Raw genomic sequence first — 16,769 nt, forward strand, 5'->3', positions numbered from 1 at the left:
AGTTGTATACTTTTAAAGATGATTGAATGAGCATAATATTGGAAGCCTTTAGCAAGACCTTAGAAGTCTGAATGGGAACATATTTGTTTCAAAATACTCGCACAATTTTACTATGGACCAATGTGGTAAATCAATTAGGAGAATTGGTATACATCTATATTATCAAGGATGAGAGAAAAATGAGTTAGTAAAAAGAGTGTAAATGTTGAACTAAGGAATAATGCATTGTCATTACCACAAAAGAGATCTTTAAGAACTCTAAAAGTACAAATGTAAAGTGGCTTTATATTTGGAATGGATAACAGAGAACGATGTGGACAAAATGACTTGTCCTTGTCTGTCTATAGACCTCTGTCTCAACTACATCATCCTAGACCAAGTCACCATATTTCCTGCCTGGACTACTATACATTAGCCTCCTAATTGGTCTCTGCTTCCACTCTCAGTCTTCAATAATCTATTCACACCGCAGCCAGAGTAATCTTTTAAATAAATCAGACCATGTCACTCCTGTGCTTAAAAACCTTTAGTGGCTTCCAGTGCAATAAAATCTAACTTCCCTCAGTGGCTCACAAAGCTCTCTGTGACCTGGTCCCCAGCTATCCCATTGACCCCATAGCCACCACCACTGTTTTTCTGACTCACTATTCTCTAACTACTCAGGCTTTCTTGCTGTTCCTCAAATATGCCTGTCACAGAGCTACTGCATTGGCTATTTCTTTCTCTTTTTAGTCTTTTTTCCTGGCTTCTTGTGATTCAGTCCCATCGAAATGTTACCTCCTTTGAGAGATCTTCCCTGATCACACAGTCAAGTTACCACCGAGCAGTTCTCTATTTAAACCCCCTTTTTTACTCTGCAAACTACTGGTCCCAATAGGATATTTTTATTTACTTGTTTATTTGTTTATTAACTATCTCCTGCAACCAGAATGTAGGGATGAGGGCAAAAACTTTGCATTATTCACGCCATCTTTGCAGCTCATTAAACAGTGGCTCACTTATAACAGTGTCAAATAAATACTTAATGTTCAATAAATGTATTTTTAGGATAGAATGCAATTTGAGATAAAGATACTGAAACATGGTATATATAATAAAAAATAGCAGCCTATGAAAGATAGATTGTTGAATTCCCAGAATTGTTGGAGAACAAATCCCATACCTTTTACCCCCTTTTCTATGTAGCTTCTTCTTTTCACAAGTGTCACAAACAACTGAAAGCCTCATGTTATATCCAGTGTTTCTCTTTGTGCAAATAGTAATCTGATGTTCAATGACCTAAAACCACTATTACCCACAATCATTTTTCTAAGAATATTTGAAGCTCACTTCAAATACACATTCGCAGACACCATAGTGTAAAGGTATCTAACAATATGAACTGTCTTCTCTAAAGGATAGCAAGGAAAATTTATATAACTCCAGAATATCTGATGTTGGCAGATGAAAACCTGGTAGAGTAAAAAGGAAAAGAATTCTATGTTTCTTGTAAATGTAGTCATGGGAGATCCACTGAAGTTATTTTAGCTTCATATTTTCATCTAAAAAACTTTTTATTGATACTTGCCTTGAAGGGATTTTTTTCTGAGGATTAGGGACAAAATGTGATAAGGGCATAGGGTATAGTAGGGACTTCAAAGATGGGGTCTCTTAACATTTTTTCTTCAATTTTCTTGATAATATATAGCAAAACCTGATTTAGTATTCTTTGTTACAAAGTGGAATTTAGAAAAAGGCAGGAGAATCTTAGACACATTTTATTTCTACTTTACAACTTTTTCAAAACTCTTAAAGTTTTATTTTTAATTGACAAGTAATAATTTTATGTATTTATGGATTATAATGTGATGTTTCAATACGTGTATACAGTGTGGAATGATCAAATCAGGCTACCAAAGTTGTCACCACAAATACTTATTGTTTCTTTGTGGTGAGAATATTTACAGTCCATTCTCTTAGCTATTTTGAAATATGCAATACAATATTATTAACCATAGGTACCAAATTGTATAATAGATCATCTTAACTTATTCCCCTTCTACCTAACTGAAACTTGAACCCTTTGCCTAAGACCTTTTCCCTTTTCTCTCTCTCCCCTCCTCTCCCAACCTCCCAGCCTCTGGAAACCACATTCAACTCTCTACTTCTATGAATTAAAGTTTTTCAGATTCCACACATAGGTGAGATCATGTGGTATTTGTCTGCCCATGCCTGGCTTATTTCACTTACTATGATGTTCTCTAGGCCTATCCACGCTGACAAAAATGACAACATTTCCTGCTAATTAAAGGCTAAATATTAAATGGTATTCATGTGTGTGTGTGTGTGTGTAGGTAGATATAGATATCTATCATATACTTATCACTTTTAAAGAAACGTATTCATTGATAGCACTTCAGTTGTTTTCATATCTTGGCTGTTGTAATAATGCTGTATTGAACATGGGAGTGCAAACATCTCTTTGACATATTGATTTCAATTCCTTTGAATATCTCCCCAGAAACAGAATTGCTGGATCATATGGAATTCTATTTGAACTTTTTTGAGGAAAATCTGTATTGTCTGTCAAATTGGCTGTAGCAATTTATATTCCCACCAACAGTGTGCAAAGGTTCTCTCTTCTCCACATCCTTGCTAGCACTTGCTATCTTTCATCCTTTTGATGATAGCCAATTTAAAAGGTATGAGGTGATATCTCTTTGTGGTTTTAATTTGCTTTTCCCTGATGATTAGAGATGTTGAGCATTTTTTCATATAGCTGTTGGCCATTTGTATGTTAGACACACTTTAAAGGAGCATGAGAACTTCAGAATCTCTTAGAGCATGGACAGTGGCAGGTCTCAGCTTCATTCTTTTCAGTGGGGCACTTTTCCAATAAATTGTATCTCAGTATTCTAAAGGAGATCTTTCCATGGTCAGCGCTATAAGGTTGTGCAATTAATACACTGTGTAAAGGTAACTGGCCAACAGGGTGAGTGAGGCCTGGAATCCAGCTCACACTCTTCTCCTTAGGATCCGGGTTTGCACGAGGCTGCATTTTCTTAATTTGTCTAAAAGCATCCTACAGCCCATACTTGTCCCTTTCAAAGTACATCATTTTCCAAATTATCTTGCATTTGTGGAGCATATAGCTGAATGGCACATAAACTATCTTGTTTATATATTTTTAGATCACTGTCTTTTGTTTGATTGATTTTCTTTGGATTACTTAAATCTAATGGTTTTGTTTCAGCTAAGAAAATATATTTTAGAACATTTTATATATATATATATACACACACTCCTTGTATCAAATAAATATATATATATATATATACACACACTCCTTGTATCAAATAAGTCACTTCTCACCTATGACATGTGATTTTGTTGTGTTTGTTGCTGCTGCTGCTGTTGCTGCTGCTGAATTAGCAATTGCTGCTGCTGCCGACGCCTGGCTGTTCGTAGCTTTTCAAAGCGAGCCTCCATTTCTTCCAGAACTTTTGGGGTGTATCGCACCACCAGCTTGACGCTGTCTTTAGCAGCCTTGAGTAGTTCCACAGCTTTCTCATGGTGTTCTCCTTCCACACTCTGAAAAGACAATGGCACTTCTTAAAGGGAGGAGGTTCAATGTTCTTTTCCCTGAGAGACAAATCTGAAATTAGTATCATATTAAGAACTCAAAATTTAAATTTTTAAGAAAGCATGGCAAATAAGTTATCTTACCATCATCGTTATTATGTATTACACTGTGATTAAACTATAAGCAGGTTAGGCTGCACGGGGTCACAGAATGGACTGCGTGGGGATTCAGGTTATGCGGGTGAAAAGCAATGAAGACCTAAGTTATAATGCTAACATTAGGAATGAAATTTCCAAATTGCATCTGGAAGAGTAAATGCACTAGTCAACAAAATTTTGAAAAAAATTAAAACATAGTAACAAAGAGGAAATTTCTCCATCAGGTATTAAAATTTATTAAGAATCTACAATGATTAAAGTGGTATCTTATTGTGTGTATAAAAGAGATAGCAGAACATAGCACAGAGTCCAAAAGGAGAGTCATCACATGGAAAGTATTATTTATTATAAATGTGGACTTTAGACCAAAGGAGAAAAGGGCTATTAACTAAATTAAATAATACAAAATAATGGAGACCCGGCCGGGCGCGGTGACTCACACCTGTAATCCCAGCATTTTGGGAGGCCGAGGTGGGTGGATCACAAGGTCAAGAGATCGAAACCATCCTGGCTAACACGGTGAAACCCCGTCTCTACTAAAAATACAAAAAATTAGCCAGGCGTGGTGGTGGGTGCCTGTAGTCCCAGCTACTCAGGAGGCTAAGGCAGGAAAATGGCATGAACCCAGGAGGCGGAGCTTGCAGTGAGCCGAGATAGTGCCATTGCGCTCCAGCCCGGGCAACAGAGCAAGACTCCATCTCAAAAAAAAAAAAAAAAAAAGGAGACCCAATTTCATACACTATGCTTAATATAACAGATTAATTAAAATTTAAATGTAAAATAAAAACATAAAATAATTAAAAGAAAGGTGAACACTAATCATTTTTCAATAGAAAGGGAATTCTTAATTTAAAATACCCAGGGAAACATAACCACAAAATCAGATGTACACAGTGTAAGTTTCTGTCTCAAACACTGTAAAAAAAAAAAAAAAAGGGCAAATAAACCAGAAAAACACTTTCAGTGTATGACTGTCATATACTTAGTGCAAAAGGGATTTTTTCTGGTTTATTTGCCCGTTTTTTATTTTTTTGAGACAGAGTTTCACTCTTGTTGGCCAGGCTGGAGTGCAATGGCCCGATCTGGGCTCACAGCCACCTCCGCCTCCTGGGTTCAAGCGATTCTCCTGCCTTAGCCTCCCGAGTAGCTGGGATTAAAGGTGTGCAACACCACGCCCGGCTAATTTTACATTTTTAGTAGAGATGGAGTTTCACCATATTGGCCAGGCTGGTCTTGAACTCCTGACCTCAAGCGATCCACCTCCCTCAGCCTCTCAAGCTGCTGGGAGACAGGCATGAGCCACGATGCCCAGCCTGCCCTTCATTCTTCTAACAAATCAATAAAGATCTAAGCAGAATGAGCAGTTGATATGCATGGACAAAAAATAAAAAATAAAAATGGCTGATAGACCTCAGAAAAGATGTTCAGACTCCCTAGTAATCAAAGAAGTATAGACCAACATAAAATACTTCTTTTTTTTTTTTTTTGAGATGGAGCCTCGCTCTGTCACCTAGGCTGGAGTGCAGTGGCACGATCTTGGCTCACTGCAAGCTCCACCTCCTGGTTTCACGCCATTCTCCTGCCTCAACTTCCCAAATAGCTGGAACTACAGGTGCCTGCCACCATGTGCATCTAATTTTTTCCATTTTTAGTAGAGACGGGGTTTCACCGTGTCAGTCAGGATGGTCTCGATCTCCTGACCTTGTGATCCGCCTGCCTCGGACTCCCAAAGTGCTGGGATTACAGGCGTGAGTCACTGCGCCTGGCCAATATTTCATTTTTGACTTAAAAATAATAAATATGTATTTTTAAATTTGGTGTACAGACAAGGATGTAGGAAAATTGGACTCAGACTGCTAATAACAAAAAACTGGTGAAATTTTTCTGGAGGGCACTATTGTTATGCACTGAATAACCCCTTATTATAAGTGAATAATTTTATATTCAGAAAAATCTATTCAGGATATAATCAAATATGCACACATACTTGTAAGATAGATATGATAGAAAACAAAAAACAAAATCAATTCTTGGCTTTTGAATTTCAAAACAGTCTTTTGAACATCATGGCACAGACAATACTTGGAGAAACTATGATTCCTCTAAGTAAACACAAAGCTGCTTTTTTCCCAGTCTTCTGAAGAGTCTCCAGGTTGGGATGATGGAGAAGCAAAAAGAAGAAAGTCATAATTAGACTTTATAGGACCCTAAATAAGGAGACCCTGGCTCCTGCGCCTCTGAGCTGATCACCAGGGCAAATGACAGAACCCTTAATTTACAGGATTGAACTGCCGAGGCCTTTTTGCCTTGCTTCTTAGATAAAGTACAGAGAAAAAAAAATTCACAGTGCAGTGTGATGGATGGAGACTGAGATAAGCTTAAAGAGTGTCAGAACACCTAAGAGTCACACTGAAGAGGCAGAGAGGGCCACCCTCAATTGCTTGACATTACATTTTCACAATCCAAGCAGAAGGGAAACTCAAAATGGACACTAAATTGAGTTACGGAAAAATAAAGGAAGTGAAATCTTAAGCACCCTTGACTTATACCTTCAGATTCGTAATTTCTACTGCAGATTGGGAGACTTAAGGGATCATTTGATCATTGGCTTAGTCATTCAACTAATATGTTTATTAAGCATTTATTCTATCAATTATAGTCGACTACATTTCTTGAGAAAACATGAAAGAAAGGTAAACTTTGACAGCATCGTGCAATATAAACCCTATTTTCCGTATGTTTATAATTTCTTTATAACTGGTCCCATGATGATTTGTTAATGCATAGAATTTTCCTTTGAAAGGAGAACTTGGTGATTTGGTCGTCTATCTACCCTTCTCTAATTTCTTTTGTAATATTAAAACTTACATGTTTTTATGTTTTAATAATAATGGTTCACCCATTTTCTAGGCCAGATCATCAATCTGTAGACTTCTTTGTGGCTTTTGTTCTATTTGCTTTTATTTAATAGGGTTGAGATTCTAGGCCAGACCTTTAGAGGCCCATTATCTCTGTTTTGGCACTGTGTCTGCAATTCAGTTGCCACAGGAGAGCTGTGGTACTAATGTGTGTGGGCCATTAGGCTCTCACTGCGGTGGTGAGGAGTTGAGAGAAACATGGCTGGCTGGTGCACCACATACCAGGGCCCTGCAAAACCATCAAGGTTATCCTTTTCCAGTCCCTGCTCTGCCCTCTCTCACACAGTTAACAATGTATCAAAAGTGGACCCCACAGTTGTCAATTCCAGAAATTTTGCCTTCATGCTTTATCTTCAGTTTAGACAAGGACTCAGATTCTCTTTAAGGCTCAGCAGAGTCAACAAGTCTCTTGGTTTGGCTCTACTGTCTTTCCCACCAGGACACAGAGTCACTGTGAGAGATCTGGGCAGTGTCACAGTTCCTTACTTGTGCTATTGAAATGCTTTACTAATATCCCACAAATTATATCATTAAGCAGCTAAGAAGTGAATTTTGGAAAGAGATTAAGAAATATAAGCATGCTTGAAAAAATTTTATTTCAAACACTCCTCAACTTTGCTTTTTAGTTGTTTTCAGAAGGATATCTTAATTCTTGGCTTAAGGATTATTTTTGTGGCCTTTTTTCCCCCACTAGCTTTGCCTATTTTGTAAATACTTTTGAGTGCACATGCTTGTCTTCTTAACTTATTATTTATCTCTGGAGTGCTTTCAGTCCGTCGGTATAACTTTGTAAGAAGGATAAGGCAATTTTCTCTTCTTCCTTCTTTCCCTTTTAAGGTAAAAACAAGAAATCAAACCATCTTGTTACAGAAGTCTTGTTGCATGAATAAAAAGAAGCCAAAAGATCTACTCAGCTAGTGTATAAATGTTGATGTGCAAGCCCTTCACAGGTATTCCTTGAGCCCTGAAGGTTTAGCATCTATTCTTGCTTTTGACTTAGTGTATGTCTCACTCTTAATGAAAGTATGCATCATTTCTAGCTAAATATTTAAGACATATTTTGAAATGTGATAGATTATTTATAAACAGTTAAGCTGTTTTTATCAAAGCTGTATATACAAGCACTCCTGATTCGGAGGTGTCTTTTATAACAACCAGTGTAAGTTTGAGCAATCACTGAAAACTTGTAGCACCAGCTTTCTACACAGGCTGAGAAGGTGGTTCTTCTATGACTTAAGAGCTCTAAAAATACTACTTATTTTAAATGAAACCCCCTCTTCCATTTAAAACCTGAAATTCTATATTTTTAAGTTTTATTCCCTTGCTTTAAGAGTTTTGTTGTACCTGTTGCATTAGCATAAATTAATTTAACAAGGTCTTGCAATGGACATCTGGTAAAATTGGATTTTATTAAGAAGGTGAGGAGTGATGAGAACAACCTGAGGGTATAGTAGGTTCCCAGGAAATATTTTGACCAAAGAAAAGTATAGCCTAAAACAGAAAAACCCCTAAAAAGAAACGTTACCTACCCCACAATTGTGCCTAGGCTGGCCATGAGCATACATGAAATGAATTAAAATGCACTACGAAGACTGAACATTCCCATCCTGAAAATGCTTCTATCCTTAGCTGATAAGTCTTTTAACAATAAACATAAAAATTAATATGAGGTCAGGCACAGTGGCTCATGCCTGTAATCCCAGCCATTTGGGAGGTTGAGGCAGGAGGATTGTCTGAGCCCAGGAGTTCAAGACCAACCTGAGCAACATGGCAAGACCCCATCTCTAAAAAACGATTTTTTTTTTTTAATAGCTGGGGAGAGTAACATGTGCCTGTGGTCCCAACTACTTGGGATGCTGAACCAAGAGAGTGGCTTGAACCCAGGAGGTCGGGGCTACAGGAAGCCATGTTTGTGTCACTGCACTCTAGCCTGGGCAACACAGAGCAAGACTCTGTCTCCAAAAAAAAAAAAAGTGTGTATATATATATATATATATACACACACACACACACACAATTATATATATTAGTTATATATAATAGTTGTATACTATCATATACAACTATTTGAAGGCTCCTTCCCATATATATATATATATAGAGAGAGAGAGAGAGAGAGAGAGCCTCAAATAGTTGTATTACGATAAATACAAACTAATAAAATACTAAACTGATAGAAAAACCATACGAACTGGATTTGCTATAATATTGATATACAAAGAAATATATTTTCATTTAGGATGCTGGAGAAAAAATAGCTCAGTAAATAACCAAAGGCATACATGTTTCATCAGTAATCTCATATAGCAGTAAGCTCTAGGCAGCTTTCAAGTTAGTTAATTTGATTGAAGTTTAGCAAATCAATGTCTGGTAAATGAACCAAGGTTTTATTTTCTTTGTTTTGTTTTGAGATGAAGTCTTGCTCTGTCACCCAGGCTGGAGTGCAATGGCACAATCTTGACTTACTGCAACCTCCATCTCCCAGGTTCAAGCAATTCTTGTGCCTCAGCCTCCCGAGTAGCTGAGACTGCAGGTGCCTACCACCATACCCAGCTACTTTTTGTATTTTTAGTAAAGACAGGGTTTGCCACAATGACCAGGCTGATCTCGAGCTCCTGGGCTCAAGTGATCCGCCTGCCTCAGCCTTGCAAAGCACTGGGTTTACAGGAATGAGCCACTGCGCCCAGACTCAACCAACTTTTAAACATGGCTGCATTCTGATCATTCAACAGTTTTTCTATTCGTATACACTGTGAGATATCAAAATGGCAGCTTATTTCTGGTATGCTCAATTTCCTGGTTGATTAAGGATCATCCCTTATAAGGGAGAATTTGAATTGCACTACGTACGTGAATTTGCTCATGACATGTCCTCTCTCTCTCCCACTTCCATAGAGGGTTAAATTTTGACCCTGGCTAGATCTCAGATGGAAGCAATGCCTGCCCAGGGAAGCAATCATGCTATCTGTGTACCATCAGTCATCAACTGGCCAAGTTTTTAGGCAGGTTTTTCTCTGTGGGAATTACATAGACATCATCCTAATCCAGTTTTCTGCTGGGTAAGTTACTTAAATACTTTGTTGAACAACAAGAGTTGACTAGACCTTGTGGTTATTCAAGGAATATTTACAGCCAGGTTTATGCATAGACTCCTAAATAACATCAGTCATTCCTTTAGATTAAAGGCCAAATGATGTTATCATCATCTGGAGTAAAGGACATCAAGGGTATTAGGTAATTATACCTTAGTGAATTAGATAGCTCAGAAACACAGAACATTTTACCTAAAAAGACCTTTAGAAACAATCCCATTTATGTCCTTATATCTTAATACATAAGGAAACAGACCCCAAGACTGGCTATAACTTACTCCATTTTATAAGTCTGTTAGTTGTAGGTCTGGATTAGAACTCATTTTTCTTGATGACTGCTCTTTCAACAACCCCATGCTAATTTTCTAGCTTAACTAATCCAGAAATGAAATACATGGAGTGTCATTTTTGTGTGATGTCAAAGGATAGGAACTAATGGCAAGGAAAACATCTGTCTACTCCTAGCTGAAAGGTGTGAGCTGGAGTGAAGGAGTGGCATGGGGCTACCTGAAGGGCTCACTACTATTAGGATTGGAGGTTATGATTCTCAACTTTGTCTTTTTTTTTTTTTTGAGTCGGAGTCTCACTCTGTCGCCCAGGCTGGAGTGCAGTGGCGCAATCTTGGCTCACTTCAAGCTCCACCTCCCGGGTTCAAGCCATTCTCCTGCCTCAGCCTCTCGAGTAGCTCGGACGCCAGGCGCCCGTCACCACGCCAGGCTAATTTTTTGTATTTTTAGTAGAGACGGGGTTTCACCGTGTTAGCCAGGATGGTCTCGATTTCCTGACCTCGTGATCTGCCCGCCTTGGCCTCCCAAAGTGCTGGGATTACAGGGGTGAGCCACTGAGCCCGGCCTGATTCTCAACTTTGAAAAGGCCCAGCATAAGCAAGCAAAGACCTATTCCTTTCCCACAAATATAATAGTGATTATTTTTTTCTTATGATAGTTTTACTTTTGTTCCATGAAGGTCTTTTACTGTCATTTTATTTTAAGTGTGTGTGTACTCATACATATAAATGTGTGTAAACATGCATGTGTGTATATGTATACTGTAGTTTTTATTGACCATTTATTAAGTAAAAGGCTGTTTTCTGTGCATTCTATCTAATCCTTGCAACATATCTGTTAGAAATGTAATGAAAAGATTAAGAAATGTATCCTAGATCACCAGGTAGTAAGTGGAACAGATCAACCTGCAAGGAGCTTTATCTGTTTCTAGAGTCTAGGCTCTTACCTACCAATCCTTAATCTTAAATAAAATAATAAAAAAAGTAAGTATCATATTGGCAGTTTTCCTTACTCATAGAGATGTTTAGGCCAGTCACTCTTAAACCTTTGATGTACATAGAAGTCAACTGAAGAAATTTTTAAATATAGAGACCTAAGCTGTTCCCAGCGTTGCCATATTAAGATCTGTAGCAATATGACCTAGGAATATATACATACAAAACTCTGATTCAACCATCCAGTCTCTGACATGTAGATTTGTGTTTGGACATACTACTCTGAACCCAAATAGAACTAACCAAAATAGTAAATGTCATCTTAAGGGTTTCTCTACAACCTTACTACAGAAAAAAGATGTTGGTTAGATGAGGGAAATCTTATGATTTTGCCTTGATGTAGCTCTACAGTTGGCATTCTTGATCATTAAATAAAAGCAATGTTGATTGGGCATTTAATTAAGAAAGAAATATCTTTGAATTAGCTACATGATATACAGTAATGCCTTCTTATGCACAGTTTCAGTTACCCATGGTCAATCAATGTCCAAAAATAGGTGAGTACAGCACAATGGGATATTTTGAGAGAGAGAATGAGACATCACATTCACATGACTTTGATTGTAGTACATTGTTATACTTGTTCTAGTATTGTTGTTATTAATCTCTTACTGTGCCTCATTTATAAATTAAACCATCCTAAATATGTATGTACAGTAAAGGAAAAAATATAGTATACATTATTCAGAAAAGAATTTTATGATGTTTTATCTTTCCCTTGTTTCAAATATGTTAATTTTCCTGTTCTAAATATAGTCTTTATTGATTAAGAAAAGTGGAAAAAGTATTAAAAGTATCACATTTATCTCTTGGAAAAATGTGCTAATGACCTCCCATAGTACTTTGTTCTTGCTTTATGCTAATATCTATCACAACTGCACTATAATTTATCAGTTCACCATCATTCTGTTGCCACTAGACTGTCCAAGAGGAGGATGAGTCTAATTTATTTATCTCTATGTCCAGCATTTATTATGAACTCAATAAATACTTAGTCAATGAATATAACATCAATATAAAATATAAAGTCTCATAGGCTAAGGAACCAGTATTGCCTAGGTTTAAATCTGAGCTTCCCTTACCAGCTCTGTGAACACAGACAAGCTGCTTAATATTTCAAAGCTTCCCTTTCCTTGCCTGTAAATTGTGCATCATAGTGTACTTAGTTTATAGGATTATTATGAGCATTACATTTAACATACACTAAGCACTTGGAACAGTGCCTGGAATTTACAAAACGTCCAACAAATGTCAGTTCTTTGTTGAACTATTTTCTTGGTGTTAGTGTTGCTTAGGGCTTCAGATGTTCACAGGTAACAACAGCAACAAAATATGATTTTACCTTTGGTGTAGGTAGAAGTTTTCTTTATATTATTTGGGAAGCAAAGGTTTACCAAGTACATTAATAGTGTATGGGGCTTGTTGGAAGAATGTTTAAAACTACTTAGGTGAATCCACTGCTGTTAATCATCCTCAAGTAATTTAGTGGCATCATTTCCATTCATACAATTGATATGCTAATTACAAATGATCATTAGTTATTCATGAAAACTGTTCTTCTCAGTCCCTCAACAATGTCATGCTCTGTTAGGTAAAGAAGGAATGTGCAGGAGATTTACCTGATAGGAGCATGCATAATGTGAGGGAACTTGAGAGGGGAAAATCATCAAATGACTAAACACCACAAAAGAGCAAGGAGGTTAATGGAAAAAAAGTGTATATAATTATACATATTCTTATCCTGTGAGAGCAGTTAGAAGTAGAAGAATTTTTGAATCATGAAAGTGGAGAATGCAGAGCATTATCAGGAAGCCTGGGGGCAGAAAACTGAAAACCAGCAAAAAAGCTTTAGAAAAAGATCAGTGCCTTCTAGCAATCAGATATTCACAAACCTAACATTCGGTTGATCTCAGCCCACCTTTCAGATCTGGAGACTAAAATTGGAAACAAACGCAGCTACTACATCCTGGTGGTAATGCTTTATAGTAACTGCTCGATCCTTGACGTCTGCACCAAAAGGGGGGAAAAGTCCTGATGGTTGTTGGAATGAAGATTAAACACACACACACACACACACACACACACACACACACACATCTTCAGGAGTACAAACGTGAGCTTTAGAGGTCTGAAAAACTGAACAAAGCCGCCTGGGAAAATATTCCTCAAAAATGATACCTTTAAATCAGTCTGCTAATTCTTGAGTGGTGGGTTTCACCCAGGAAGCAGGGATAATAGAGAACCCTTCCCAACTGTGATTCACCCTGGTTTGTCTCTGAGATGCAGGCTGTGCACCCCCTGCTCTCCCAACCCCTAACATGCTGTGACACTACACCCCCAATGAGCAAAGGCTTAGAAATGTAAATATTCCTAAGCAGAGTGTTGTGACTGCCAGTTCTCATTATTTGCCTTCAGGTCTGCATTAGGATAGGGGAGGGGTTGTGGAAGTGGTGATCATCACCTTCCCCTACATATCCACAAAGAACTACCTACCCCACACTCACCCCATTACAGCTCCACTTACAAAATGTAAATACATCTTAGTCACTAAAATTTACTGTGACTTCTTAAACCACCAAAGCCTTAGCAGAGCCAGAGTGCCAGGGCAGAAAGGCCAGGGATTGGGGTCAGGAAGATCTGGATTTGAATCTTAGACAAGTTGCTTATTAACAGTGTGACCTCTGGAAATGACCTCTCCCCTTTCAGATAGAGACTGTTCCGGTTTTAGCACTGAAAGTCCCAGGAAATGCATCAGACCTGGGCAAATCAAGATAATAAGTCACCCAAGACATAAGATGTTGCACATGCGCACAGTGCATAGTAGTGCCTGGTAAATTTTCTTTTTTAATTAAAAATACTTTATTGTTAAAAATGCTAACGATCATCTGAGCCTTCAGTAAATCATAATCTTTTTGCTGATAGAGGGTTTTGTCTTTATGTGGATGACTGCTGACTGATCACAGTAGTGGTTGCTAAAGATTGGGGTGGCTGTGGCAATTTCTTAAAATAGGACAGCAATGCAAATACATGTGATGGCAGCTGCAGCCAGTCTGGAGTGGACACTGCAAAGACACCAGCTATAGTGGGGGAGATGCTGCAGGGCTGTGGGCTTTAGGGAGCCAGTGGGAGTCAGCAACATGCGGAAGCCCCACTCCTTCCAAATTGGAGAGAGCCCTACCCTCTTGGGCTCAGTGGCAGTTGCCCAGCTGCAAGTGCAGACCCAGGCATCTCTGCATTCTCAGGGACCCAGGAAGCCACTCTCCCCTTGCAGGCTCAGAAGTTCTTGCTCCTGTTGCCTGGCCTCTCCCAGCTCCCTGTGCCTGCTCATATTTCAGAGCAAAGTTGATGCCAAGTGCAGGCACTATTGCAATCAGGCCGGGCGTGTGTGCACTCAGCGGAGCACTGCCAAGCCAACCCCCTGACACCTCAGCCCCCCGTGGACTTTGGGCACTGATGAGCCCAAAGTATTAGTTCGTTTTCACACTGCCAATAAAGAGATACTTGAGACTGGGTAGTTTATAAAGGAAAGAGGTTTAATTGGCTCACAGTTCCACATGGCTGGGGAGGCCTCACAATCATGGCAGAAAGCAAGGAAGTGCAAAGCTACATGGCAGCAGACAAAGAGAGAATGAGAGCCAAGTGAAACGGGAAACCACTTATAAAACCATCAGATCTTGTGAGACTTATTCACTACCACAAGAACAATATGGGGGCGCTGTGTGCAGTGGCTCATGTCTGTAATCCTAGCACTTTGGGAGGCTGAGGTGGGTGGATCACCTGAGGTCAGGAGTTTGAGACCAGACTGGCCAACATGGTGAAACCCTGTTTCTACTAAAAATACAAAAATTAGCTGGGTGTGGTGGCAGGCACCTGGAATCCCAGCTACTTACGAGGCTGAGGCAGGAGAATTGCTTGAACCCAGGGGGTGGAGCTTGCAGTGAGCCAAGATTGTGCCACTTCACTCCAGCCTGGGCGAAAGAGTGAAACTCTATCTCTCTCTCTCTCTCTCTCTCTCTCACACACACACACACACACAAAATAAAAATAAAAGGGGTAACTGCCCCAATGATTTAATTATCTCCCACTGGGTCCCTCCCACAACACATGGGCATTATGGGAGCTACAATTCAAGATGAGATTTGGGTGGGGACACAGCCAAACCACATCAGGAAGGAAAGTCGAGGGGGCCTAAGGGTGGCTCAGCACAGGACTGCAGGTGTCTCTCAGCACAAAGAGTCAGGGCATCATGGGCATCAAGGATGGCAGGTTAATGGTGGCAGGAGGCAGGCAGACTCCTGGGTGGAAAAGGGTGGATTCCTGGTGAAGCCCCACCTTCAAGCCAGGGACAGCCTGAAGCCCAGGGGCTGGGCTGCCTGTTTGGCAGACTGGAGTGAGAACTTACGGTGCTTTCTCTTGACCTGCCTATGGACCAATCAGCACGCACTTACTCCCCTCTGAAGCCCATAAAAACCTCAGACTCAGCCAGACTCACACAGATAGTCGACCTATCTGCAGAGAGGAGCTACCCACTGTGGGTCTCTTCTCTGCTGAGAGCTGAACAAACGATGGGACAACCTGCCTGCAGAGAGAAGTTACCCACTGTGGGTCTCTTCTGAGCTGTTCTGTTGCTCATAAAGTACCTCTTCACCTTGCTCACTCTCCACTTGTCTATATACCTCATTCTTCCTGGAGATAGGACAAGAACTTGGGACCTGCCAAATGGCAGGGCTGAAAGAGCTGTAACACAACAAGGGCTCAAATATGCCCCTTGCTCATAACATTGTGGGTGATGAGAAGGAGAGAAGAGAGAAGGAGAGAAGAGCTATGGCCCTTTGGGGATCCCAGACCTAAGAGCTCCCTGAGCTGGGGTTATGACACCCTCTTTGGGGCTTTGCAGTTCCTGGCTACTCCAAGCTTCCAGGCACCATTGCAGTCCCTGGTGCCAGGCACGGAAACTGTTTGTGGTATACCTGGTCCAGCCACAGCCTTCTAGGGAGCCGACCCCTGTGCCAGTGCCTAGAGCTGCCCACCCTGCTGCAGCCAGCATGCCTGGCTCTGTGCAGTGGCTGGACTCCATGCTTGCTTGCTCATACACTCCTCACCACTCTGCACCTGGCTTTCCCCTGGTAGGCATGGGATCCAGGCGAGTAGCACAAGCTGAGCACAACCTGCCAGGCTGAATGTGTGGAATGAGCCCAGCAGGCCCAAGCAATATTTGGGCAAAGGCATCACTGGACATAGAGGTTTCTAGCCAGAAAAGTGACACCCCAAGGATTCTGTGACACATGGAAATTAAATAATCTCTCCTGAATGATCGTTGGGTCAACAATGAAATCAAGATGGAAATTTACATATCTTTGAACTGAATAATAATAGTGACACAATCTATCAAAACCTCTGGGATACAGCAAAAGTGATGCTAAGAAGAAAGTTCATAGCATTAAATGCCTACATCAAAAAGTCTGAAAGAGCACAAATAGACAATCTAAGGTCAGACCTCACAGAACTGGAGAAACAAGGACAGTCCAAACACAAATCCAGCAGAAGAAAATAAATAACTAAGATCAGGCAGAACTAAATGAAATGAAACAAAAAAACAAAAGATAAATGAAACAAGAATCTGGTTCTTTGAAAAGACAAATAAAATTGATAGTGAATTAGTGAGATTAACCAAAAAGAGAGAAGATCCAAATAAGCTTAATTAGAAATGAAACAGGAGATATTACAGCTGATACCACAGACATACAAAAGATTATG

At 39.6% G+C, this 16,769-nt stretch overlaps 1 protein-coding gene across 1 annotated transcript in view; it reads right to left on the reverse strand.

The window, feature by feature from the left end:
- LIN7A (lin-7 homolog A (C. elegans)) overlaps positions 1-16,769 on the reverse strand; it is a 154,344-nt gene that overhangs the window by 14,453 nt on the left and 123,122 nt on the right. Inside the window, exon 5 of the mRNA XM_011994386.1 lies at positions 3,352-3,570. Coding sequence (XP_011849776.1) covers positions 3,352-3,570 — 219 coding nt within the window. The remainder of the gene's footprint in view (positions 1-3,351; positions 3,571-16,769) is intronic.

This window comes from Mandrillus leucophaeus, unplaced genomic scaffold (genome assembly GCF_000951045.1).
Source record: "Mandrillus leucophaeus isolate KB7577 unplaced genomic scaffold, Mleu.le_1.0 Scaffold455, whole genome shotgun sequence".
NCBI classification, from domain to species: Eukaryota; Metazoa; Chordata; class Mammalia; order Primates; family Cercopithecidae; genus Mandrillus; species Mandrillus leucophaeus.